Source organism: Odontomachus brunneus, unplaced genomic scaffold (assembly GCF_010583005.1).
Source record: "Odontomachus brunneus isolate Ranch 3 - 2012 unplaced genomic scaffold, Obru_v1 Obru_scaffold_065, whole genome shotgun sequence".
NCBI classification, from domain to species: domain Eukaryota; kingdom Metazoa; phylum Arthropoda; class Insecta; order Hymenoptera; family Formicidae; genus Odontomachus; species Odontomachus brunneus.
Genome location: NW_022639515.1, coordinates 98366 through 125892, shown reverse-complemented (window position 1 = coordinate 125892; position 27527 = coordinate 98366). Strand labels below are relative to the sequence as shown.

General features: G+C 43.3%; 1 protein-coding gene across 5 annotated transcripts in view; it reads left to right on the top strand.

Annotated features, from left to right (window-relative positions):
• The window catches only part of LOC116846471, a 71544-nt gene that overhangs the window by 34867 nt on the left and 9150 nt on the right, over positions 1–27527 (top strand). For 3 of the 5 annotated variants that reach the window (XM_032820310.1, XM_032820311.1, XM_032820312.1), the window contains exons 3-4: positions 17712–17804; positions 26450–26584. In XM_032820310.1, the coding sequence (XP_032676201.1) occupies positions 17712–17804; positions 26450–26584 (228 nt within the window). Of the gene's footprint in view, positions 1–14291; positions 14584–17711; positions 17805–17828; positions 24534–26449; positions 26585–27527 lie in introns of those variants that run through there. The other 2 variants (XM_032820315.1, XM_032820314.1) reach the window with 2 other exon arrangements.

The window sequence follows — 27527 nt, the reverse complement described above, 5'->3', positions numbered from 1 at the left end:
CGTTGTAATTTTGTTGCTCTCACGAGTCGACGCAGCACGGCGTCGCTTCGCTATTACTGACGATTTGGTAAGGTAATGCAACGTGATAATGCGCCGTGATAACATCGTCGCTAACAAGGGCTGCGTTAGATCACCATTTTTATGCATTCTAGTTGCCGCGCTATCGACGACAGAAATCAAGACGCCTGTAGCTCTAATTGTCGCACAACAGCCGCGCTGTAGTCGGTAAGCGATCGCTTAATGCGTCTCGACGTGAGATTTATTTCGCTCGGATAAAAATACCTACGCTCGAATTGTACACGAGTACAGCTTCAAATTCGAGCGTTAAGTTTCGCGACATGTCGGCGAATGAAATATATAAATTTGACCGGAAGAAACTTTTATATATCGTGTGTCTTATTTTTGGGAGAACGTTGTGGGATGTGGGAGTTGTGCTATCAATTAATCAGCCTCAGAAATGAAGACACGGACACGGACGTCGCGGACACGGTAGTTGCCTCACGTGGGAGTTATCGTCTAGAAGAGGTCTGGAGTCTCTCTAAGCTGATCCCTGAAAGCAGTATTCTTTGGTTCAACGATGACTCATTGCAATGACACAATAAACTGTATTTCCTCGCCTATTTTATGTAACTACACTGGATCTTAATGGATCTAATTGAATGAAAAATTACGCTTAAACGAAGAGCAAACTTTGTCGTCCATGTTACATCTCACATATGTTTCTTTAAAATCTAGTTTTCAACATCTCTCGTCAATTACACGTCTCATTAATTGCTTATTACTTTGAAAAATAATCTGTTTTTTCCATATTTCTTTGGTCTTATATTAACGTAATCAATAAATATCTTGTAGTAACGTAATCAATAACGCGACAGGAAATGCTGCATAGGTTTCTGAGAGAAACCCATGGATTATAAGGAAACAGCGGCAGAAAACATAAAATTAACTACATGATATCAATCTCTCCCTGCTCATGTGCGGCTTGCGCTTTTTGATTATAGAGAAGACAGGTAATAGCTTGTAAACGAGATAACCCTGCTCTTAATGCAGGTAGATATCTATACGCGGCAAGATATAACTGAGGGAAATACGTGAAGAGAGATAATAAACGTACGAAGATGCACGGTGGCAAAGTGAAAGACAAAGCAGGTAGACGCGCCGCGAACCTTTTATGCTAAATAATTCAACGGGAAAACAGAAAGCACATTCGCCAAGTTTGTTGCGTGCACAAACGCCGATTCTCACGTGATTCTCTGACCGTGACCACTTGTCAGTTTTTCGACAATTTTCGCACGCACTTCATCATCGATCAGCCGTGCGTCATCGATCGAGGGAACTAGAAAATTACAAATTATTCGAGGAGCTTCGCGAAACGAAGTCATCGCACGATAGGCTCGTAATCATCATGGTAGTACGACTAAACGATGCGAAGGGGACTACATCGTGAGGGGAATAAAATTGGAATAAAGGTGGCACGAGGGGGAAAGGGTATTACGATTCTCCTGGGTTGTGTAGCGTACCTTATGCTGTCTAGTATCAGGTCCAATCGGAATACACGTCGGGGACTCCGATATTATTAAAGCACACTCGAAGCGCCAGGTCCCACGTGGCTCAGCCACCGTGACCACGTGGTAGGCAATGGTATAGTAAAATGCTTACAAGATAGGAAAGATGGTGGTTGAATGGGAAACTAAGTCGAAAGGAAAGGGGCAGAAGAGTGTGGAGGTCAGGTTAAACCGGAAGCCGCCACCGGAACAGCTTCTGCCGCGTAGGTTCACATGGTCGACGTTCACCCGCGGAGGTCAGGATAATTTTCCCGTGTCAGTGCAAGTGCTCGCATCAGATAAAGAGCGGTTTCGCGCCGACACCTATTGTTTCTTCCTTTCTTTTTCTCCTTCGTCGTGTTCGAACGCCGAATTCGCCCCGTTCAATTTGTCTCTCATTCTTTCCCGCCCACTCTTAATGAGTTCAAGCGGATTGAAAAGTGCCTGAAATGGATTGAAGTTCCGAAGAATCATCGGCATCATAGCATTTCATTAATTTCTCCAAAAAAGAAGTAGGTTGATCACTTGCGACATGAATAATAATTCCTAATAGTGTTGTCTTTCTAAAATTATATCTACCGCTACAGGATTATTATTCAAAATTCTGGTTTAAGAATAAAAAATAAGCAAGTAAAATCCAGGAGGTAAACATTCATGTTACGGTAAAGTCCGCAGCGCTTTTTAGCATAGCATTTCGCCAATGGATCTTTCCTCACGACTCATTGTACGGCCGAATAGCCGTATGAATATGTAAGAGCCAGCAATGTATGAATATGCAGACGAACTGCGTGCTGGAAGCGATGTTTGTGCGTACGCATTAGGATTTAGGACTTTGATTCGCGGCAGAAATTGGTCATGAAAGCAAATTAGTTATGGTTGACTACATATTAATATAATTAGACGTCGTTTCCGATTGAAAGATGAAACTATTCCAACTCCAATATCTCTGTGAACTTAATTAGAGATCAGTGTGATTTTTTTTAGCATAATTATTATAATGTATCATGTAAATTTGATGTTGTTATGAACCAGAGATTTCATTAGGGATTCTTAATGATTTTATTGAGAATTTGCTTACGTTGTAAATCACTCGCACTTGTAATAATTTAGCATGACAAGAGGCCGATGAACGTAAAATTCTCAATTACCACGGCACACGTTTATTAATTTAATTGTTTAATTAATCGGACTTACGTGTTCTTGGGGATTGCTTGCATTTAATCTGCACGATATAGAGCGCGGATATCCGATAGCGTAAAGTAAAATATCGATTCGTACGGTCTTGTTCCGGCAGTTAAATGCTATGCACCGTGAGAAACGCATCCACTGCCAGATTTGTAGATTTCACGAGTAATGGCCTGTAGAAAACTGTTACACACACACACACACACACACACACATAGCGAACGCGGAGACGTATCTGCCATTACCATCGCGGGAGATTAATTTAGATAGAAAATTTCAAGGCGCTCGCAAATGATGTTTTATATGAGCAATTGCTTTTTTTTCAAGTTCGACATTCTTTTGCACATTTTATATACAATATAAATTCACCATTTCCGTCTAAAATACACTTGAGTATTTTAGACGATTAGAACCGATTAGACCTTTCCAGACGCTGAATTGGTATTCTATAGTCCATTGAAGAGTGTCGGGGGGATCATAAATTCGTATAATTGTAATCTGCAGGAAATCATTTCCTCACTGACACTCTTAGAGATGTATTTTTTTGACGCTATATATATGTAAAACAGGCTTGAATGGAGAAAACGGGTCATTACGATGGAGCTATCTGGCACACAGAGAGTGTTGATTTAAATGCCTCGTGACATGGCGACAGGTGTACGTGTTTTAAGATTTTGTAACCGATGCCGGCGGGTATACTCTGTGTTACAAGTAGTCATTTGCTTCGTAGGAGAAAATCTACTAGCCGATTCCAGAAATTTACTTAGTAACGGGTAACAAAAACTATAAATTATATATGTATATATATAATGTTAATTATATAAATTTAAAACATATTCAGAATCGACGATAGTTGATTTAGTTACATTGATTTTCGGGAGTTGAGATATTTATTATTGTACATATTAATATATAGAATTTAGAAAATTTAGATGTGACATAAACTATATAAGTAGATTATATTAGTAAAACAAATTTATATTTAGTTTTTTGTTTATATCTACGATTAATTTTCTTAGGACGACGTATTATTTTTTAACTGTACTATTCCTGATGACGACAAGTCTTCCTTCGGTTTCATTGACAATAACTATATGATCGTATTATCGATGATCAATCTTAACCTGTACAGGATCGGCTGTTTTTTGGACAATATTTTTAGTGCTAGAACATTTTTGTCCTTGTCAGTGAGTTGAACTACGAAAACAATGACACCTCTGCAGCACCTAATATTAGGCTTTCGGTCCAGAAAAAAATGAGTGGTCATTTTTTGTTGTATTTGAACTTTATATTATTGTTTATTGTTAAAATGATTGTTTAACGTCATTTGCAATAAAAATGTGTTGAAAAGTATGTATAAAACATAATTATAGCTACGCCTATGGCGCGACACGTGATCGCACCGCTATCGGAAACGTAAACACGCGATATTGGTCTTCGCGGCCTAATCCGCATATTCTCCCAAAATGTAAGAACTAATTCGATATTTTGCTAACCGATTCGCTTGTGACGCGCAGTTGTAAAAGCTACAACGTCATTCACTATTTTACACTATCGGGAAAAAAATATTGTCTTCACGAGGTCTTGTTTACAGTGCCACTGCCGAAAATACGTTTTTGTGTGTATTGTTTGGTTGTGTGCAGCCACTACAAAGCGTTTGTCGGTGCGCTAGCAGATATCGAAGTTTGAGGTAGAAAATTATTTTTTAAGGACATTTTTTTTACTGTTAAGTAAATTCAATAAATACAAATACATAAATACATAAATATAATAAAATTAGTTTGAATTTCCAAAAACCTAAAATTAGGCTTTCGGTCCCGGACAGGTTAAATACACGCGTGATTCACGCGTGATGTAATATTGATTAGCGAGTACAGTGAACACACCCACAGATATGCGTGGTCACATTTCATATGTGTAATAACCATTAATCATTGTAATTTAAGTACATAATCGTATTATCTAGCTATTGTTCAAGATTTTTCTACTTTGACAATAGAAAATATTAAGAAAAGTATAATGTTGATGATGGATTAATTAAATTTAATTAATGTACAATTTCGGTAGTTTACTCGTAGGTTATTTAATTTTTTTTCTTTATTTCTGCGGAGGAAAGAATCAAATTGCTTCTATCAAAGAAGAAATTACGCAGTAATGTCGACGTCGGTTGTTATTTATTTCCCAACAATGTTATAAGTTTGGTAGTTAACTACCATTGCACAATATACTTTGCAGTAAATCCATAATTACGATAAAGACAATTTCTTCTCTGATACGTGACTTGGTACCGAAACGCGCACGTGCTCGTGCGCGCGGTCGCGTACGCCATGCACGAGGAATATCGAGATGCCAGCTGTGAGTAGTACTACGATCACGTACTCTGCGTTTCAAAATGGCGACGGCGGGTCAACATCCTCCCGCCCTGGTGAACGCGGTCCCGCGGAAGGCACGCTCGCAGACCGTCGTACGGTGGCGCCGCCGAGCAGATCTTTTTAACGGAAACTGGTTTGTGATGCTGCGACCGTGGACCACTCGCTTGCGTTTCGTCTGACCTCGGTCCGCCGTCCGTACGGAAGAACAAAGAGCCGCTCACTCGTACTATCGAGAGAGGAGAGTTCCTTCGCGTATACATTATGTCCCAAATCCTATGCAAATGATAGAAAGTCGCCGCGTTATCGTAAAATTTCGTTAAATTGATAAAACCTTGGAAATAACACGAGACAGAATAACTACGAAATGCACAAACTGTTAGGCGATTTAATATTTATTACAGTAACGATTATGAGAATGTAATATGTTGATATCGGCATCGCGATTCCTTTCCATATTGCATACTCCAGAGGATGATTGTTTAGAAAAAGGTGAACCCTCTCGTAAAATAGAAACGCTGATTTTTGCGATTTCAAATGAGTTTCTGGGTGGTAGTAAAATCCCCCGTAGCGTAGCGACGTTCAGCAGACCATCTTCCCGCCATGATGTCGGCGTTGAAATCACCCTCGGTAAATTCGCGGGAAGCGCGCGCCAATAGGAATCTTTCCCGCGTTACCTTTGTCCTTGGGCATTTTTACAAAAAGCAAAAGCGAAGGAAAAGGTCATACCCTGAAATTGCAGAGTTGCTCGTTCTTCTCATATTTCTTGCTTACAGTAATGTACGTAATGTTTTCTCTAGCGTGTAAAGATGCGGGAATATACTTTTACTATTTAGTCGAAAAGAGAAAGAAGGAAAATTCTTGATTTACTATTTTTTGTTCTATATTATTGAATTTTTTGCTCATAACGGTGATAAAAAAGAAAATATAATAATCATAGTCGATAGAAAACTTTCTTAAACGAATGGCAGAAGATAAAATGGAAAGTGATGTATTGCGATTTTAATGACTGAAAAATTCACGAGCGGCTATTAGATCCTCATGCCATGCTACATAAATTCGCTTTACGGAGCAACCGCTTTCGTTAATATCGATCTTCTGTTACACAGAATTAGCCGCGAGTAAACTTTCGATCGATTATTCCGATGAACAATGAATACGGGCAATCGCACAATAGAGTATCGGATTCTTACTGTGAAAGGGGAGAGTGTAGAGTCCGATGGCGAATTCTCCGAGCAGTCCTATTTAACTTAAACTTAATATTTGCATTTATCAATCTCGACTTTTGGTTAAACAATTCGAACTAAAATATTGATTAGCAAATTAATTGAGGTTTAAGCTTTTTTACATATAAGCTTTTATATGTATAAAATTTGTTCCTGTTTGTGTTTTGCAATCGACGAAGGGAAAGGACTTTGAATAAGGAGTGGTGATAATCGCTCCTGTTCGAAAGGGAGTAGAGATATTGATTCGAAAGAACTTGTCCGCCTTCTGTTGAGGAAGTAGGCACCTACATATATTGTCAACGACTCGCGTACTCTGCGACTATCGTATTTGTCTCGCGGTGCAAGGAGCGTGGCGTCGATCGCTCGCGCGGATTTTAAATCTTCAATTTGTATGTATTCTGGATTTTTGTACATTCACTTCTGATTAGCCTTGTTCGTCGATGAGACCGCCTCTTCGTATGATCTTATGTCACACGCGATATGTCGTCTTCTTATCCAGGAGACATAGCTATTTCTGGGCCACCTACGGCGCGTTCCATATCGTAAACATGGAAGTGCGCGGGACAATTTGGCGAGGCCTGTCGACGACGATGCAATACACTTTTACTCCAGTTTGAATCGCGAAACCGGTTTTCTCTCTCGTAACAGGCCACGCTAGCCTCCTTTACTACCCATATATACAATCCCACTCCTTCGCTTACTCTTCTTACCTCTCGGAAAACCGGTTCTTTGCCGACCCTCCTCTCGCCGAGAGGGCCTCTTTTTCATCGTCTCTCTTTCTCTTACCTTCCCTCCTCTCGTCTTTCCATTTTTCTCCAGCGATACGGCCTCCTGCAGGCTACGAAAACAACGCGGCAACGGGTTTCCTCCTCTCGCCGGAGACTCCGATACTACGTGGCTTCTCTCGTACAGATGCATGTCAGCTGTATTAACTCACCTACTCGCTTCTGTGTTGAGATCGATTGTTGTTTTTACACGGCGACAAGTTTTGTGCTTTTTTTAGAGCTAATGCTTATAGAGAGGGAATCTTAGGTAACTAAATAGACATCTCGCGATGTATCGAATATATCCTCGCACCTTTCTTTTCGACTGTCGCCTCGATTCTCTCGCGTGGCTAATCTACGGGAAATCTGTGTCACATTAATATACAATGAATTCTTATTACACGTCCGTGATAGACGGTTAGCGGGTCGAATATTGCGCGGAGCGGATACGTTCACCGGTAATTCCATGTGGACCGCGGTTGTACGTTGCAAAACCGTTTTTGCGCAAGTTCCGCTCTTTCGCGCGTTCGATCCAGACGTTTCCTTGATATCGGCTCGTGCTGGTATTAAATCAAAGGATGATTTCGCTTTAACCTCGGCGTCCCGCCACGTGCGTGTATACGCGTCGCTTTAATGCCACCTCGTGGACCATCGCCATCACGACGGCGTAGAGGAAACCAGTTTTGCCCTCGCGCGCTGCCGCTCTCTTTGCCTCCTCTTCTTCCTTCACCTCCTGCTCGTGGCACTTGGTTTTTTTTCCTTTTTGCGGCGTCGTCATCTTCTTCTTCTTCTTCTTCTTATCGTGGTGAGCGGCGCACGTGCGAGTAGCACCTTGGAAAGTGGAGACTCGGCTTCGGTACTTCACGTGAGGAGAGAGTAGACAATGGCGGATGCTATGAAAATAATCCGTGTATTTTACAGCCAGACGATCGTGGAAGTATAAATTTATATACACGGGTTTGGCAATTTTTCAGTTCCTTCTAAATTTCCTGGAAAATCTTATGTCTTTGAAAATTGATTTCTTCAAAAATCATATTAGCTTCTTGTGATATGCGTAGGAAATATAGATGAAAAGCAATTTTCCACGTTAAGATTTGAGTATAATCCATAACAAGATTCTTCCTGCTGGTTTAAGACTTTTCACATTGATCCACATTCCGCGGTTGGATTCAATTTTACCAGTCTCACTTGGCGATTTAGATTCGCAATTAGGGCGTTCAATCATAGTCCTCGGCGGCTACTTCTCAATCAACAGGCACATATTTTTTCTCAGTGATCATTATTTATGCCGACTATCCTCGACTCCTCGTAGAATTCGCCCACTAAACCTTGTAGGAAGCGATTCAGCTGCAGGTGCACACATGCGGATGCAATGATTGCGTTGCTCCCTTCCCGTCGCACGATATGCGATATCGATATACACTCCTCTTACCTTTCGATGCCGATTACAGTTAGAGCGTGTGTATGTTACTCTACGATGCGGTGAAATGCCGACGTTGGCGACACGTGCGGCTTTCGAGCTATCGCAATGCTTCTTCAACCAGCGATAGATTTACGATCATCCCGTCATCTTTTATTTTAATTGCTTGCTTTTATTGAAGAGAATTGCATGAGAAAATAGCACGATGGTGAAAACGCGTCGTAAAATGTAATTGCGTGGGGAAAATTGAAAGAAACCGAGGAGAAAATGAAATTAATACAAAATTAGTAAAGGAAATGGTATCAGTAAACGTGTGAAAATATCTTCATAGGCGTGATTTTATGCGGGGAGATTGTGTCGTGCTGAAACTTATTTGCGTAAAGAGGATATATCGGCTGCTAGCGGTATACCTTTTCGGGCTGTTACCTTCTTGTGGGAAGTGCCCGTGCATTCATTTGCCTAACAACATTCCGGAAACAGCCAAACCAAGCGAACTATGCAATCTCGTGTCTGCAGTTATAGTGAACTTCGCGCATATGTATTTTACACAAAAGTGGCTCTCATCGTCCAGTCTGTTCCGCTATGTTCGCATTTTCTCATTAACGAGACATCGAGTCTCCATCAGTCCTCACGAGCTAATCTCTTGCATTTTCTCCGGGAGAGGTGAATACAATTTTCCAAAGACTTCTTCAAGTGCGCGTTTCTCTCTCATCATTATCCGGATATGTAAAACCAATTTACATACGATATTTCCCACAAAGTACTTGTGCAAGATTTCATAATCTAATCATTACGGCGCTTTGCGCATCTCGACGTCTTAGACGATAACGTTGAGCTTTATCACGGCGCTGACGAGATATACCTCGTGAAATATAAACGCGCGACTGAGATTATGTTAACTTGCAATATCTTTATCGTAAATACGTTACTGATATCCTGATTCTCAATGAGACAGCTGCCTTCTTGTTTTCGTCGTCTTCGAGGAAGTAATTCATACGCTCAACTCATACGAACCTTAAAGCCGCCCTAATATATGGTTTTGTAAATTAATTTTTTTCATAAGGTTGTTTTTCTTATCATAGTCCCTTTTCTGATATCTTGAGATAACGCGCGTGACGCGTACGATAAAACTTGGAGCGTCGTCGTCGTCGTCGTCGTTTTCGCGGAGAGTCGCTTTTCACGCGGCAACGAGACAAGCTTCGGTGGTTGTCTCGACTACGGATTCGCCTTTTACGATTTAGATTTCGCTGGACGTCGTAACGAGATGACTGCGGAACGAATGCGGATCGTCGACAGAGATAGCTACTTCTTCGCGTCGTCTTCAATGAGGTTGCATAAATCATGGGAGACGAGCAGTCCATCGCCACGCTGCGGCATTCTGCACGACGCGCAACACGCGAAACTCTTCCCTTTCACCGCACGATTTGATCACGAAGCTGAGTATGCGTGGCTCATCTGCCCCGAAGTTGACATTTATTCAGCAGACGGTGACCCAACAACACCTGCAGCTCGCCTCGATGATCTCGAGTCGGCGAGATTCGAAATTCAGACGAATATCTTCGTGTTATCGATATAGCGTTGCGATAACGAATGACGATAATTTATCACTGCCATGGGAGCAGTAATTAATAACCCTGTGCTAATCAGCTCTCGTATTTGACTTTAAACTCGAGAGCATCTTGAATTACAGAGAGGAAATTACTAATCTATTCATGATAATTATAAATTATTACTTCTATTAGACTGTGTACGGTATATCCTTGAGAACTAAGAGGACTAAAAAGTCTCAAACTCGAAGCGAAGAGACCCTCTTGACAGAGGGTTTTTATCGTAATTTGACGATAAGCGGGCAACTTAAGATTCCAGTCCCCAAGTTCCTTGTCTTCATTTTTCTCTCCGTCTTTCCATTTCCCTCTCTCTTTCTTCTCTCTCGTTGCACATACGAAACTAAACACCCGGATGCAACTGGAGACCGGTATCATCTCAAATGTAAATAGTTCTCACATATGGGTTAAAAGCGGGTCGCCAGTTACGAAGTCACACATCGCTGAATATAAATGCACGATCGTTTCTTTGATCGACGCACCTGAGCGTCCGTTTGATTCACCCCGGTTTAGCAGCTTAGCCCCACCGACTTTAGGTTCTTGAAAATGCAGCAGGTAGCTCGGCCGACCCTTCTTTCTTCAAGCCCGGATAGCTTTACCTGCCTGCCCCTTTGTATTTCAACCACCTTGGCTAGCGTCCCCTCGTAGGTCCCACAAGTCCAATGCGGCCAGGTTGCACCTGTAGTTCTATCACTGTTCTACTCTGTAAACGTTAATAAAAAAAGCTCTTTCTTGTTCTAATGTTTTATATTAATTTACGCGAACGTATCAGTTGTTCTTGATCGATATTAAATTAAAGGTGGTTACAATGGAACTTTCTTGCGTTTTGCCACAAGATAAAATTCTTCCAATGTATATGGCGACACTTCGCCACCTGCATCGCAGGGTACCTAAGGTGGCAGCTGCGACCGTGAAACTTTACAGGGTGCGAACCTTGAATAACGGTTACAATATTGATATTTTTTCCAGTAAACGTAAAAAATGTGTTAGCTGCATTCCTCGACGAAGAGATTGTGTAACAACACGAATGGGAGTTCATAGTTTTCTTTACTTGGCGTCAAGGATAGATGAGATTTGCCTGACCCAGGCATTCTGGCGTCGTTCTTCGTGCTTTTACGCCTACGTGGACATTTTTTCCGGTGGGAAATTAACACCCGACTGTGTTTCATGCTTCGTCTCGAACAATAGAGTCTTATGCGATGCGTTTGAAGCTTGACTCGTTTACCAATGCAAAGCGGGATGATTTGAGAGCGTCTCCGAGGTTGAAGTAATGGCCTGCTGACATTTCAATGATGGTAATGACTATAGACTGATTTCATTGTGCGCGATGGAAATGTAACGCGGAACGATTCCGCCATAAAACAGGAGTGTCTGTTGCTCGAGAAAAAGTGTAGAATCCTTCGTGCTTGACAAAATTATTCCGGAAATTATTTGCGTAGGAAATCATAAAATCATCGCGAACATTTTATCGCATTTCCGCGGACTAAACGTGAAGAAGCAATTTCGAACGCTACGTGACCGTGGCAGTTCTCCCGCAGATTTCAGCACAACGGGCTTTCGAGAAAAGCCTGATGCTGTGCAGTAACGTTAGGTCCTTTTTCTAAAGAGAAAAATCTAGTGTTCATCCTGGATGAGATTTCCTCCAGCGTTATTTATTAGCGAGACCCGTTTTTCCGCGACAAAAGGAGCTTTATTGTAGCTGCGGACAGTGGTAGAAGTCTGGAAGTCCTCAGAGTATAGTGAAGCCTAGAAGTCCGCAAACACCAGGTACAGAAAGATCTGGCGACCGTGGGTGAGAATATTTTAAATTGATTAAAGAACCTTTCGAATGCTACGGATCTGTGTTCTCCCTCCTCCCTCGTCTTCCAGCGGATATTCTGTGAGAAACGCAAAATTTTATACTTACTTTCTTCAACTCGCAAATCACATTTTTACTTTGCAAAAATTAATTCCGTTATTGTCATCATTATTTCTCTCACCGTTACACTTGTTTTCCCACATCGAGATTCTTTCTCGTGAGGAGTCGTCAACATGTTTTCATGTCCCCGCGGAATCCGTCGTCTCTCGCGAACTTCTCCACGAGATACCATCGGCGTCTCTGCTTCCACTGCGTATATGCGCTCGCAGGGATCCAAGCGTCAGTCCGACTTGGGCGCCACGCAAATCCAATCCGTTCGCGGGGGCGTCGCGTTCGTACGCTCGGCTCGAGAGCACTTAAGCAATTCGACCATAATCGATCCTGTTCATTCGATTCGTTGCCGGTGACTCACGGCAATGGTGTATAAATCATAGCGTGAGTTGCTGCTCGACCAGAACCACGTGCTCGTTTTTTTCTTTTTAATGCCATTGATAAAAAGCCGTTCTTTTACACACATGCGACGCCGCGGCGTACGTTCACCGTACGTAGGATTGCCACATATCGAGCCGGCCCCGTGGAACAGTTTAAGGTATCTTTGCGTACAATGCAATATCGCGCTACCGTAGGCCTCTGTATGCACCGTTTTGCAATAACTGGTATCGTAATAACTCTTTGCCTTTCTTGCCATTGTGTGGGCACCCGGCAAAAATTCGCACGCGCGTGTATCGATTGCTACCAGCGGTGCGGCCATGTGCGTGCGCATGTTCTCTACCCGCGAAAATAGATCCTCGTGTCCTCAGCGACGACACTACCAGCATCGTGCGCGACGTCATAGTCGCGGAACTCCTCTGCTTCGACAGCTGCTCTCTCGCGACGTTGCAACTGAAGGCTGCATTTTATGACGAATATCGCAATTGTCCGCATGTAATCGCAATAATTGCCGTACCCGAGATCCTTAATTTCCTTAACAAGCGGTCGCTGCACGTAGTTGGACAGCGGTGTTCTCATAATGGAGCAATGCACTCTGCGCCACGAAGCGGAATCCTTTTTCGAGCTCACGTGGATATGATCCCGAGATGCCCAGATTTGATAGATCCGATTAATAGGACGAGCTGTGGAAACGTGCGTTCTAAGAGGATTGGGACTACTCTTCGAAATTATTACTTGTACCGTCAATCATACGTCCACCAACCCCTTCGTGGGAAGAGGGGGGGGGGGAGAGAGAGAGGGAGAGACAGGATTCCCAAATTAACCGTTTATTCTTTCCTGAATCAAATTGCGTAACGATCTCTCGTAGCAGCGTAGCGTAACGTAAAACGTTGTCAGTCCCATGATTCTCCCTCTCCTATGCGTCTCATTCGTCCCCCACCTTTTACTTTTCCTCTTTGTCCCTTCTCTCCCCCTTCCTCCACACCTATACCTCTTCCGCGGCACTTTATGTTCTTTTCTACTTCCCCTTTCCGCTCCACCGAAAACATGGTCACCCCACTACGAGGCCTTTTGTCCCCCTCCCCCTATTCGCCGGACCGACTGACCCCGGGCCTCTCACCCACGCTGTAGTCGCGTAGTAAAGATGGCCGACTCTCACGTAGCTAGTAAACTACAGGATCGGATCTTTGTGATTCTACTTCTAGATGAATTGCCCGAGATAAGAGTCTGCCCGATAATATCTCCCCCAGTTTACGGCGATTTCATATATTAATAATTTACGCTTTGTCCCTCTTGTCGTTGCTGCGTTGCCCGCTTGATTTATAAATATGCAAGTACAATGCGAAAGTACGTTACATTTGCTTTAATTGACAAACAGTAATCGCGCATTCTCTGTTTTTCTTACGATTCATGCAATTGTACGTATTTTGGAGACATATACGCGAGGGATTGAAGGTCGATAATTCTTTGCTTTGTGCAATTTTTTAATTACAATTGTCCGAATTATTCTTCGTTTTCAGGCGTTATATGTTACGCATTTTAATGAATTAATAAGGATCCAGATAAAGCATCGCGTATTAAATAACAAAATGAAGATACGAGGAAATTAACTTTGAAAGAACTCAATGCGAAGTTTTTTCAATAAACGACGGAGAGATGCATCCCTGTGAAGGCTCCGGACGTCGTACTATACGACGTACTATACGACGTACTATAGATCGTACTACAGCGTACTATACACCGTGCTATAGCGTACTATAGACCTGTAGCGTACTATAGCGTACTACAGCGTCGTACTATAAGGGGGCCTGCGACCGCGTTCACCGGGCCTCGCGTTTCCTTACCTGTCCGTAGGAGACCCGAGTAGCGCTGTCGTCGCTCTTGAACCTTCCCGGCTCCGTCCGGGCATTGTTGGACGGACGCTCGCTCAAGAGAGAGTAGCATAGTGCGACCGCATTACGTTTCGAGTTTCTCCAATCGCGAAAAGCCCGGTGCGTGATTGTCAGTGCGATCGATATACTCGATCAGATCCTCGTCGATGGACCCTGTTGGGTGCTTTTCCGCGGATTTTCATGAAGGAGCAACTTTGACGGATCGTACCTGCGAATTGGAGCAAGCGGCCGACTGTCAACTATGAAGCAGGACCAGCGGCCGCGGAGGCAAGCCCTCTTCCAGATTGCCAAGGTTTGATCCGACATATTTTCTCCATCCTTCCCGCGTTATCGTGTTTATCGTGAGTTCCAGATTCATTTGTGCCGTGTTAAATCGGTGGACGTGTTGCTGTAAGTCGTTGCTCGATACCGCCCGATAATGTGTATACCGTTATACTTATCCCGTCTCGGAGTACCTGTTGATTCTCGGAGCGTTCGCGGCGTATAAATCATCTCGCGCTTTGATATCCTCGATTTAAAGGCAAGAATCGCGAAAATTGACGCGTTTGATATATTTTTGACGTCCCCAGTGGCGCAAATGTCGATATGTTTATGATGATAAATGTTGTGTTGACAAGAAAACTTTAAGGCGGTGTCGGTAGCATTATGGCGTACTAGACGAAGTGGATTTTTAATAGATCCCATTGAATTATATATAGAATATTGTATCATGAATCATGAAATATAAAGCACTTTGGGATGATAATAATAATATTTGACATCACAATTTGAATATTATCATTTAATTCAGCGTTTAAAAAATATTAGTTTTTTTTATTAGAATTGTTTTATTAGAAAGATATACCACAAGTTTGTTCAATTCCCCGCTGGCGTTACATTTGATGGTAAATTTTATCTCATGATTTCTCGCTGTTTATTCAGCATTTCGCGAAATATCTCGCAAGATCGAGCAGGTATTCGTATATTCCTGCAGTAGAAAGCTTTAAGGTCGACTCGTGGGGCGCGGTTGCGCTCGCGTAAACCGATGGATAATTTATTTGCGCAATTTTCCGATGATAATGTAGCAGCACCTTCCGCTCGTTGTATCGTAGGAAAAACCTGCGGAATGCGGCGCGCTTTTTTGCTCTCAATTAACCCAATTCAACGCGAGCTGTGCGACTTGTATATGCGCGCGCTAAAGTATAACGTGACGTTCTGAGCTTCTCGAGAAAGCGCAACATAACGATTCAACCTGCCGATGAAGTAAACACGCCGCATTGGCTAATTGCTAGAAAAATATTAAATGCGATTTTTCAATTATTGTAATCAGTCGAGGCCACTTGTTTGCGGTTGTTGAAATCGCGATAAAGCAGCTATCCGTGTGATTCTTCGTTATACAGCTAATACAATAGTACTCATAATTATTCATAAACTAATGGAATTTTGGAATTATAGTGGAGCCAAATGCATTATTTAAACAATAGGATTTTTAAGCCTTATTTTCATTGTCGTGCTGGCGATGGTAGACCCGAATTAGTTTCATAATGGTAGAACCGTGGAAAATATCTCGCGCGATCGTCACGCAGCAGTAACTAGGTATTTGGAGCGCTTTGAGATTCTCATCCGCAGACACAATTCATGTGATCACTCTTGAGTCTTCTTTTTCCTTTTTTTAAACCTGTTTGATTTAAGAAAAGGAGCAGTTGATTGCGGGAAGTAGCGACGCACATTTTAATTGCTGTTTCAATCACGTTTAATCGATAATTGAATAAACTTTGATCTCTGTGTTATATTTTTTATATACAAAAAAGCATATTATAAATATATTAGCAGAAATAGGAATAGAAAGGTACATTAGAAGAAAAAGAGGAAAGAAAAGTGCGCATATAGAAATATCGGAGGAGAGTTCGATCTTTCTCTTCTCGATAGGCATTTTCCTTACTTTCCTTAATTATCTGTAATTTTATTGTATACACTTATAAATCATTGACCATAGGATACGTCTGATAAACAATAGTTGGATTAACAACCGTTACCGCCGAGCTTCCCGTAAGCCTCCAACGCTAATTGGTACGCGCATGGAGTAGCAAACCAATTAACAGGTATCGAAGCACGCTTGAGACGCGGGTATGCTTTATGAAATCATAATCTTGCGGTAAATTTACAGAGGAAAAGGAGCATAATCATCTGTGGCATAACTAATAACGGCAACGGGGTGAGAGAGTCGTAAAAGCGCATTGATTTTCTCAGAAACTGGCCTTAGAAGTACGCACGATCGCTTGTGATTTATGACCTCCTGATATAAAGTCGCTAATATGTTTTAATCGTCAAAAATATTTATATATGTATATACACATATTGTGCTCGACGATGCTCGTCTCTTCTGAGATCCCATTCGAAGTTTCGAGGACTGTACTCTCAAGACTGTATCATATTTCTACCGAAGAGATCCTTTCCGTTCCTCCAGTCTCACGATTCTTTCGACACACGCCCATTCAGCGCTCTCTGCAGAAGCATCGGCTTTCACACATACACGCACATACGCTGCGCTCTTGACGAGATAATAAAATTTTATCGTGCTTGCCGTATTGTGTTGTCGCGACTTTAATAAGAAGTTATTAGAGGTGTGTCTTCTTCTGTGTCATTTCAGATATTAATTGCATAACTAATAATTATACATTAGGCGATGCGTGCACAACAAAATGTAAAATATATTTTAAGCCAGGATGCGGAAATTTATGAAAATCGTGGGATTATATTTCAATGTAAAAACGGAAATTTCGTCAAAGCGCACAGATTCGACGAGATTCCCAAAGGGGTCGAATATTGTTCTATACTGACACCGGAAAAGAGGAAATTATGTTCCGCTGTGTGGCGGGACATGAGTACGGAAACCGTGATTTACTTTCCCCCGGTATAATAATGCGCTCGCGATACGTCGGGCTACTGTCGTCGTATATGGTTATAGGTCGGTGCCATGTAGGGTGCCGACGCATTTGCATTTGTCTGCTTGTGTTGAGTGTGCACCCACGTGTTGCCTTTTTCGACTCGACCTAATACTCACGGACGCAAAGGATACGAGAGATTCATTCAGAACCGCAGCCGAAATTGAGTTGTGCCCGTAATGATTCATAGTGACACTTTAGCCTACAGAAAAAATGCTGTAATAGATGTAACGTTGTCAAGATTATATTAGATGTCGGTACATTGTGATTTATACATAACGTTTAGAAATTTTCGTAAATATAAAATCACATTGTGATTTATACATAACGTTTAGAAATTTTCGTAAATATAAAAAAATATGACTTCGAAATATGCAAATTTATATTTTGCAAAGATGAAATTACTTATTGTGCTACGTTTTTTCTCACGGAAGATATTTATTAATTCAAGATATAATTTAGAAGATTGTTGCGAGCCTTTCTGTTTTTATTTCAGGTTTTATGGCACCTCGATATCTTTCGACGGAGCTTCAGAGAGCTTTCTGGACATGCTTGCATGCGAGAATCCTGCATCTTCTGCGCACTTAAGGTAAGAGAATCTAAATTTCCAATAAAGATTAATTTTCTCCATATCTCTCTGATGTATTTCGTGAATCCTGCGCGATTCAATAAATCTGAGAATACTGATGAACACGCGGATGCATGTCATTCGCAGGACAAGTAATAATAGCCTTTTAATTGCGCATTGCGAGATGCGATGATTGTAACTACGCTGAGGACAAATATTCCAAACACTTGTCTTGTTTTTATAATACGACACCTTGACACCTTTTTACATATCGTTGAGTTCTGGTGCTCCGCGCTCTAACAAAGGGAGACTGAGAACCTTGGGCAGTTTTTAGACAAAGTACTGGGGTTAGAAAGAAAGATCTAGTGTTTTTCTGGATAAATTTTGCGCCGTATGAAATTCAATGAGTGTCATCTTTCGAAACTATCCCAGGGTAAAATGGGGAATGCCTAAGATAAAACGTCTTGATATATCACACGTGAGGAAGGCAAAGCTGATTTTCCATTCAACGCGCCAATTATTCTCTCGGCACTGAAATATTTACATTAAACTCGAGCGAGATACAAGAAACTTATTTAATATAACAATTATATTAAAAATGTTAACTTTGTGCACTTGCGCTCGTTAATTTGCTTGTTTGCTCTATGTTTATTAATTTTTTGTTCACTATAATTTCCCTACTAGTTTGCCACATATATTTAACTTGTTAGCAAAGGAGTAATTGACCATTAATATGTAATATAACGAGATAATATAAGAAAAAAAATTTTTTAACATGTATCTCGTGGTCTTAATTACTTCCTTTCCTCACTATTGTGCATATCGACAATGTGAGTCTCGACTTTATTTGTCGTATCATTTTCTCTTGCGTCCCGTGCAATCGAACAGAGCGACGACTATCCATTGTAACGGGGTCGACGGGCCTTTCGCCAACGATGTTCTTCTCGGTCCTCGGCTCGCGATTGGCGGGGAAACACCGTAGGATAGCTACGCTATCTGTTGATCCATCATGGTCCATCATGGCGAACATAGTCTATCTTTATCATGGAAGGTTAGCTGTTTCATCCACCGCGAGTGAGGAAGCGCGAAGAGGAACGAACGGGGCTAGACGGCGTGGTAAACGTGGCGCATTCGAGGCTAGTCGAGAAGTAGGTGGAAACACGAGTGCCTCTCCCCGATCTTCTCACGGGGTTAATTAGCAATCTCGTGAGTTAATTACTTTAGGCGTAGGGGCAGCGGGCGCGATTCGCAGGAACAGTCACCGGTCGGAAGGACGTGCGCGCTTCTTTGTTACTGTATCCCCGAGAGCTCTCGTGGAGGCGCGACTTCGCCCGAAGAGTTACCGCAATTCGAAATTATTCTACCGAAACTCATTTTCCCGCGCACGGGAAGACATCACGTCGTAGCTTGTAACAATCGGCGTGGTAACGCACGGCTTAAGTGCGGATAATCACGAGCGATAGTCTTTTCTAAGCGTTACTCATAATCTTCACACTAGATAATCGTGTCTCTGTATAAACGCTGCTCGTTATTACTTAGAACTGAACTTAATCATGCAATGTAATTTTAATTGTAATTTTAATTTTGACACAATTGTGTACACACTCGGGGAGAAAAGAAGAATTTTGCATTTTGAGGCAATAATTTTGTTGAGCAATAATTTTGATGAGCATCTTGGCGCGTCTGGGCGCCTGAGCTTTTATACAGATAACCTTTAGTCGAGATTCTAACCTTAAGATAAGACTATATGCGGACTAGAAATTATAGCCTTGTAAAACCATAGAAAATCTACCTGTTGCTCGTTTGTCTTCAGACGAGGGACAGGTTTTCAAGATATATTCGTTGTCTAATAGATCTTTCTCTGCCTTTCGAAACAAATGTTACTTATCCTTTCTGAAAATACATTCGGACAGTTTTCTTATCTCACGTGATAATGAGTCAAAGACTTCTACTATTTTCATAATAGAGAAAAAGATAGTAAAGAAATCTTTTTGTAAATAAATAAACTCTGTAGATAAATAAGTTTGCATATATTTCGAATTATATATTAAATTTGAGAGAAAATAATTATAAAAAGAGACACGAGAGAGAGAGAGAAAGAAAGAGGAAGTTGTATTTTTTAAAAATTCCTTATATCAAATTCGAAGAACTAATTGTCTTTGATATTAAATGGCAGGATAATAATGATAGATGAAGGGGATTCTTAAGAAAGGGCTATATCCACTCATACTAATGAAAAGGTATTCATACATGACGAAGAGCTCGGTCCTGGCGGCATACCTAAGGTGATTCACCACAAATGCATCTTGCGGGGTGAGAATGTTTCGATATTACATGAATCCTTCTTCGGTACGACCTTTCTCAGTCGCGTGCCAACTTTCAAAGGTCCCGTGTTTTGACCGCTAATTTGGCGTAACATGTCTGTTTGATTTTCACAACGAGGTGGCATTGTTTGCGATTTTTATGCAGGAACAATGAGTCCTAAAATAAGACGACCACACTTGAGACATTTAAAATGTGTCTTGAGAATGCCATCACGAGTAGGCGCGTCATGGGTATACAATGAGAAATGTTGCAGTTTTTATCATGACGAATAGAGACGTCTGTCTAACATATAAACATTGGCGGCGTCTTATCGTTGGCGACCGATCCCAATTACTGACGCAGTCACAATTCAGGAAGCGAACGGAATTGGTAACGTCGCGGGAGCAAGCAATTTCAGCCTTATGATTATTAATAAACCGCTGGTTTCTCCCGCCGCGCGCTTCTTGTTTACCTATTTGCAATTTCTCAAAGGCCGGAACAATGTTTAAACGTGCATATAATCGTCGCGTCATGAGATTTAGTTCCGATGCGGCTGTATGATATGAACAGTAGAATGTCTCTAATGGTACAGATCATATCGGCAGTATGCTCGAGTATAATTCTCGCATCTTTGCATGCTCTTGCTTCATCTTCTATCTCGAATACAGTTACGGCGACGATAATTGGCGACTGCGTACATAATTAGGAGAACCGTCAATTAAAAGTGTTCGTCGCGGTGTCGCTAAACAACAACCGTTACTCCTTGAGAAACGCGCGTCAATAATTGACGATCGTGCTGCGCGATCCACAATTTTTTATTTTTTTACACGTCACGACGATTTGTAGAAAAAGCACAGCCGCGTTTGCGGGTTGCCACCTCGGTTACGGACACCTGACATAATTTCCCGTTATTATCGGATTGTTTCCGGTCGGCGTTGAGATAGTTCCTCTGAGCTCGCCTGTCGGGCTGCTAAAAGGTGACTTGGAGTTATTATTTTCTTGACTTTTACAGTCGACGTTGTTACATCCTATAAAGATTTTACGCAAAATGTCTTAATCGCTTCTCGGGAGGTTGTGCCGAAGAAATTTACAAGGAAACTTACTTGGACCGCTCTCTGCGTCCAAATTGAAAGCTAGCAGGTAGGTCACCATCGCCATTTAAATACTCGTTCAGAGTCAAGTGTTTTACATGCTTTGACTCGGTTGGGCTTGCATCCTGTCGCATGAACGAAGGAGGAAATGTTCCAATCCCACGCCAAGCGAGCGACTACTTCTCTTACGCGATGCCCACACTTCTTGATTAAAAAATATCACCGAGAATCAGGAGAAACAGCCTAATACAATCAGTCCCCCGTGGTGTATTTTATCAATATATAATTACAATATATTAATTCTTAATACTCTGAAATTTTCTTCTCACGAGCGCTGGAGAAACTTTTTCATAATAGCCGTTCTATAAGAACAAGTAACATTAAATGTCGATTTTTCAATAATAGTTGAAACTTAAATTACGTTTAAACCTTGTCCTAATAATTCAGTATGTTTGATGTGTTGGAAACAGAGTTGAAATTTAAATCTAAGATTAAACTGCTATTGAAAAATCGGTTCTAAATGAAATATCCCGACTCCAGTCGAGTCGAAGTACATCAGTTGCATGCGACTCGTGCCTTGTCGTCGACGGATCTTACGTGTGTTGCGTGCATCAGTGACAAGGCCTAATCGCAGTCGATACGCAATAGCCTGGCTCTACACGTTTGTCCCAGTCTCCACGTAGCTACATACTACGTCTCTCATATTTTCTCCACAATCTACCAGCACACACGTGCCGGCACATACATTGATACAATCGTACGGAGTCGTTCCTCGTGACTCTCGTAACTCCTCTAGGTGAGCGTCAGGACTGGAGCGGGAGTCTTGGTCGCCCGCAAGATCGTTCAAGCTGACAGAGTCTGTGGGTTCGTCTTAGGTGAACAATGTTGCCTTCGGCGTTGCGGTCGAAGCGTCAACCCGCTTCAATTCGTAACGGAGGAAACTGGATGAGACGCGAAGAACATTCTCGCGAGGAATCGGAATCTCTACGTGAGACAGAAATCTTCTATCAAGGAATCATCTAAACATGAATGATCTCTACCGTATGCAATCTGACATATTGTGCTATGAACAAAATGACGGAGAGACGAGATAAATTCCTCATCAGCCGCACAGTAGCACTTGCCGCAACTTTCCCCGTCGACGTAACGCGCTGCAAGCGTAATTGGCCGCGTTTTCTCGCGGAAGTGATGATCCCGTGGAGATTCGGCTGGTTTTTCGGTGATATTCGATCGTCCCGGAGAACCAAAGAGTGGTTCTTGTTTACGGCCCTGCTCACCTGGGCCGCTAAGGTAGGTAGGTGAACGTAGGACAGCTAAACGGGTGACGTCATTGGCTTCTTGGATCTATCGGAAGGCGGGATGAAGCGAGAAGGGGCACACCGTGCTGCGGCCCCATAGAAAGAAGAGGAAGAGAGCCGGGGGTGGGGGTGTTCGCCAGTACCGCGGAGTCGCTGGCTTCAGGTACGGGCGCACGGTGCCGCGTGCAGGTAGTTCTGTGCTCCTTCTCCGTCACGTTTCTCCGCGCGATCGCGCGTCGCTTTCGGCCGAAGGAACGCTCTGATCTTCACGCTTCTCTCGATGAGCCGGAAGTGCAGCCATTGAAGTTGACGGGGAAGGAAAAACGGATCTCCGAGTTTCGTGATGGTGCCTTGGTGTTTGTCCAATGGAAGGTGCACACGTGTATCGTATGGTTAGATAACGATGCTAGGGAGTGAATACGGTGAACAAATGCCGGAGTCCTCATTGAAATACCCGCGCAAGAAGATGTAGCGGAACGGTGGTGGCAACTATGGCGGCGAAAGGTCACTCTTCTTCATTCTGAGAGGTTAACGCTGCGAGACGAGAGAGAGGTGCACGTGGTACGTCCAAGTGGAACGAAGTGCTGGGGCCGTCCGACGCAATCGTTAACATCCCGGCAAGGGATTTCGCTATCGTTCGGGGAAGGGTACATTCGGGGAATTTACGAGGAACCATTGCTTCCTCTGATCTACGGTAGCGACCTGCAGAAATTCCGATATAATCCTCATAAATATCCAGTGGATGTTGGAAATCTTCCAAGAAAGTTCACTCATCTTGCTGGGCGATCGTTTGAAATTCTTCCAACGATTGGTCGACTGGTCTTTGCTACGAGCGGGCGGACGAGTTCTCGTCGGAGATATTGGCGACATCGACGGAAGGATCGAAATCGCAATCGATTAGCAAACTTGCGCTTATGCTGATAGCGCGAAGTTCGCGAATCAACGAGGCGACTTCACCGGCTCAACGAGTCCTACGTTTTTAATCGGGTCTACGATACTCGTCCGGCAACGGGTTCTCCCGCTGGCGTATCCGGCATGCTGTTGCTGGATATGATTCTTCTTCCATTCTTTATGAAGAAGCATCTGCCTCGAGACTCTCGCCTGAGATACAACTGCTTGCTCATCGTCAACCTTCGCGTCTCCTCTCTTCCCCGTTTTGTATGCTTAAACACTCTCTCGTTTATCTGATACATCGCGGTGACTGCGGCGGAGAGTGTTATTACTCAGACGAAAGTAACGTAGCGAGTTACGTTGCAACGTCAGACTATTATTTGTACCTGAGAAAAGCAAGAAAGAGGAGATATCTCGAAGGTAAGAGGAAAGACTGAGAAGGTTGAACGTTTTCCAGCATATCTTAATAAAAGCGCTTATCGCCCATAATTTGGAGGGCTCAAGGAGCATCAAATTAAACGAAACGATAAAATGGAGAAATGGTAGTGCACGTCATTGCCTAAAAAAGGACTAAGATTGATCAAGTATCAAAGAAAGCACGTTATAAGATTACAGAGCAAATGCACCAAGCGAAATTGCCAAGCAAGCGTGTAACGCGTCGTATGTAGACACTGCAAACAGCACTATCGGGCCGCGGACCCACCACGGGAAGTTTCCCGCCGGGTGGAAATTCGTATTTGTCTTTACCGTTGTCTTTAACCGGTCCCCCGGAAGACATTCGGTTTATCTAGCGCGATGCTTTCGTTCTGACTTGCCATCCATGGTTTGTACGAATCCACGAGTCTTTCGCTATACAAATTTACTCAACGCGCTGAGATAACCGCGATGTACTCGCGGAACACAAAAACGACAACGATGAAGTGCAAAAATTAACGCCAGTGATTTCGAGCGCGCAGAGAAAAATGTTGAAGTGGATGAAAGTCCGTCAGAACTCGTCGGCGACGACGTCCGTGCCGAAGACGTCGATGTCAGCCGCGCATCGTCAGGATATCAAGATCAATGAGACGAAAACTGAGGTGGAAGTTGGCGGCAAAGAAGAGGAGGAGGATAGCGGCATGGAGAGAGAAGACACGGTGCCCAATAATGAACTGAGCGATTTGAAAAAAGTACGCTTTTCCCTTTATTATTCGTTCGATTAATTCACATCGCGTCAGCATTTATTTTTAATAGCGATTAATTTTCAGTCATTGTAATGCGACTTCTTAATTAGCCGAATTCTTACGATAAATTACCGATAATGAATTTAGTCATTAGACCAGCTGTGTACGTTAGAACAATTCACAGGAGAGCTCGGTTTCTCTCAAATTATCGCAGGTTCTGACTTGACAATGCTCTGGGCATGTGAGAGCTTCTAAACACACGTTGCAAGCTACTCTCTCCTCTGTATGCATGAATTAATCCGTGAAATTTTGCGAAACACGTAATCCACGATGACGTTCGCGACGATAAAGCACCGATTTCATTCAACGATCTTGCCCGATCTGAACGCAGGCGCGTAACCGGCTGGCTTCTTCTCGTCGCCAGCCGGCGAACCTGCCGCGAACAGGTGCTACATCCTCTCCTCTTCCTGACGCACGTGGACGTGCCGTTACTATCATTGCTTTTACGTCGGCCGGCGCTCGTACCGCATCTGTCACTACCGCCACCACTACCAGTCCGCGTTGCACGACATACAGTAACTTTCATTGAGGAATTTCACTCGACATGCGAATTGACATAGCACTGAGTTGCCGCCCAGACGCAACAAACCAGAGTGACTAGCGCGAATCCCGACTGAAACATTCGCATTCGTCGTGGAATCCTAGAAATTCAATTTTACCTACTTATCCGCCGTTGTTTCGCCGTTGTATTGGTCATCATTCGTCGTTTTACACGTATCTCCGTGTAATGTTTGCTCTCCTTTTTTCTTTCTAGACGACAAAAATAGAAATTGGCGCAACTCGTAGCAACTCGCGCTGCGTTGCGTCGTTTCTTGGCTCGATTCGCTCTTCCTTTTTTGCATCCAGCCGGTGTATTTTTGCCGGGTGTTCTCGAAATGCGCCGTATTGAGTAAGCGTTTGGAAGCGCCAGGCGACTTGGACTTTCTAGTCGCGACCGCTGCTCGACGATTCGCGCAAAGATCAGTTGCGAAACCCACTGGTCCGTCTGCTGCCGATAGGTCGCGAATTACGACCGGTCGCTGATACTTCTATTTGACCTCCGCCATGCATCACGGTGGCATACGGCGACGCGAGTCGCAAAACTCGAGGTGACTCTTGCTCGCGCCGCGTATATACATGCCCGCTGAGCTTTCCCTCCGCCAATCGTTGCGAAATCGCTCGCGCTTGCTTCGCGAAATTACCTATGCACCGTCTGATTATCTCGCGGATATGTTGATCAGGGAAAGAAGCAGAGCGATGCGGCGGGCGCGGTTGTGCCGCGATTTTATCGCGGAAGCAACGGCTTTATCGGCGCTGACGTAAGAGAGCTCGCGTAAGACTCGCGCAAGAAAATTCGGATTAACTTCCTCCTCTTATTTATCTACGAGGCACTCGCAAAGGTTGTCCCTGCAATCGCCCAAATCCCGTGACTAAGCGCGGAACTGTGTGCTCGACCTTTCATGTGGCGCAGTAATTACTCCATTCGAGACGAAATAAATTCTCCCTGCGATGTAACAACGCCATATAATGACGGCAGTTCCAAGTTATCGGCGAGAATGATTCTTCTGTCTAAGTATACATGGCCAGGATACCTTCGACGACACCACAGACCGTTGAGTGGAATTAAGACGCTGCGTGCTCGACGCCGCGCTAGCTAGACAAAAACAGCCAGATCTTCCGTCTTCCGTAATACGATGAAAATTTATTCTGCCCGTTGACTCCGCGTAGAATCCGCACCTGCTCGGCGCGGAACTGCATTTATTTGCGTTTCGCGGTGTCTCGTCGGCGGTGTTCCCGACGCGCTCGCCCCGAGGGGTGACGAGAAGATCTCCCTTGGTGACTACTCTCCCGCATTAAATCCTCGTCACATTGTCTTGTTTCAGGACCTGTTCTCGCAGCTGCAGTTTTCGCAAGAGAGCGCACTGCCGCCCGACACATTGCGCCGCGCGCTGGCCGAAAGCTTTCTCGATCAGCAGAGGTTCCAGCTCGGCTTTATGGACGATGCCGCGGAATGTTTCGTAAGTGTCAAACCTCTTCGATATCGATATCGATACGCGTAATGCCAATCCCCGAATTGGCAATCGATCAAACGCGCGAACGAGCGCACGGGAGCTCTCCAGGTGCGCCGAAGCGCGCGCTTTTTACTGCAAACGATCGCGTTCTCGATTGCTAAACGACTTTTGCGACGCTCTTTGTGGCACGATTAAATTGATTTACGCGTTATGAGTAACGCGAAGTGAACAATCAATGATATCCTTGGGACCGGAGAAAATTCAGATTCTGTCACGGCAGAAGAGGAGAAACTTCACTTTTTCGTAAATGACACAAGTAGGAGACGACTGTCCAATGTACACGGAAGAAAAAGATTTGATTGGATCAACCAAATGTCTGGTGAAATATAAACAAACCGGAGATTTCAGTTGAAATTACCAAAAAATCCGGTCGGAGTTGCCGAAATTCTGTTCGACAGGATTTTTAGTTAACTAGAACTTGCAACTATTCATCAGTAATCTTGTTAACTTGGACAGAAATCTGACAATTTAAACCGGATTTTCGGTTCATATTTCACCAGACATTTAGTTCAATCGAGTGTTTTTTTCCCGTGTAATAAAGTTACATCGAATTGCTCCTTCCGTGAGGATTCTTTATTACTTCGGCGATGAGATAAACTCCGTTTTCCTTACTGAATATCTCGAAATCGATCGAGCGCTGCTAACGATGACTAGTTACAGAGATCGGATTGGCAATAGCGATCCTGGCTGAGCCTTGCAAATATCGCCGGGATACTACTTTCTCGTTTACACAACAGTCACGTTGGACGCTAGTATGTCCGCATGTATGTCGACACCGGTCGCTTGAATAATATCAATACAAGCTAGTATACTCGTGCATACACACATGCACACACATGCGCAGCGAGAATGTACAATGGTTGCAAGGACAGTAGTATAACGTACCGTT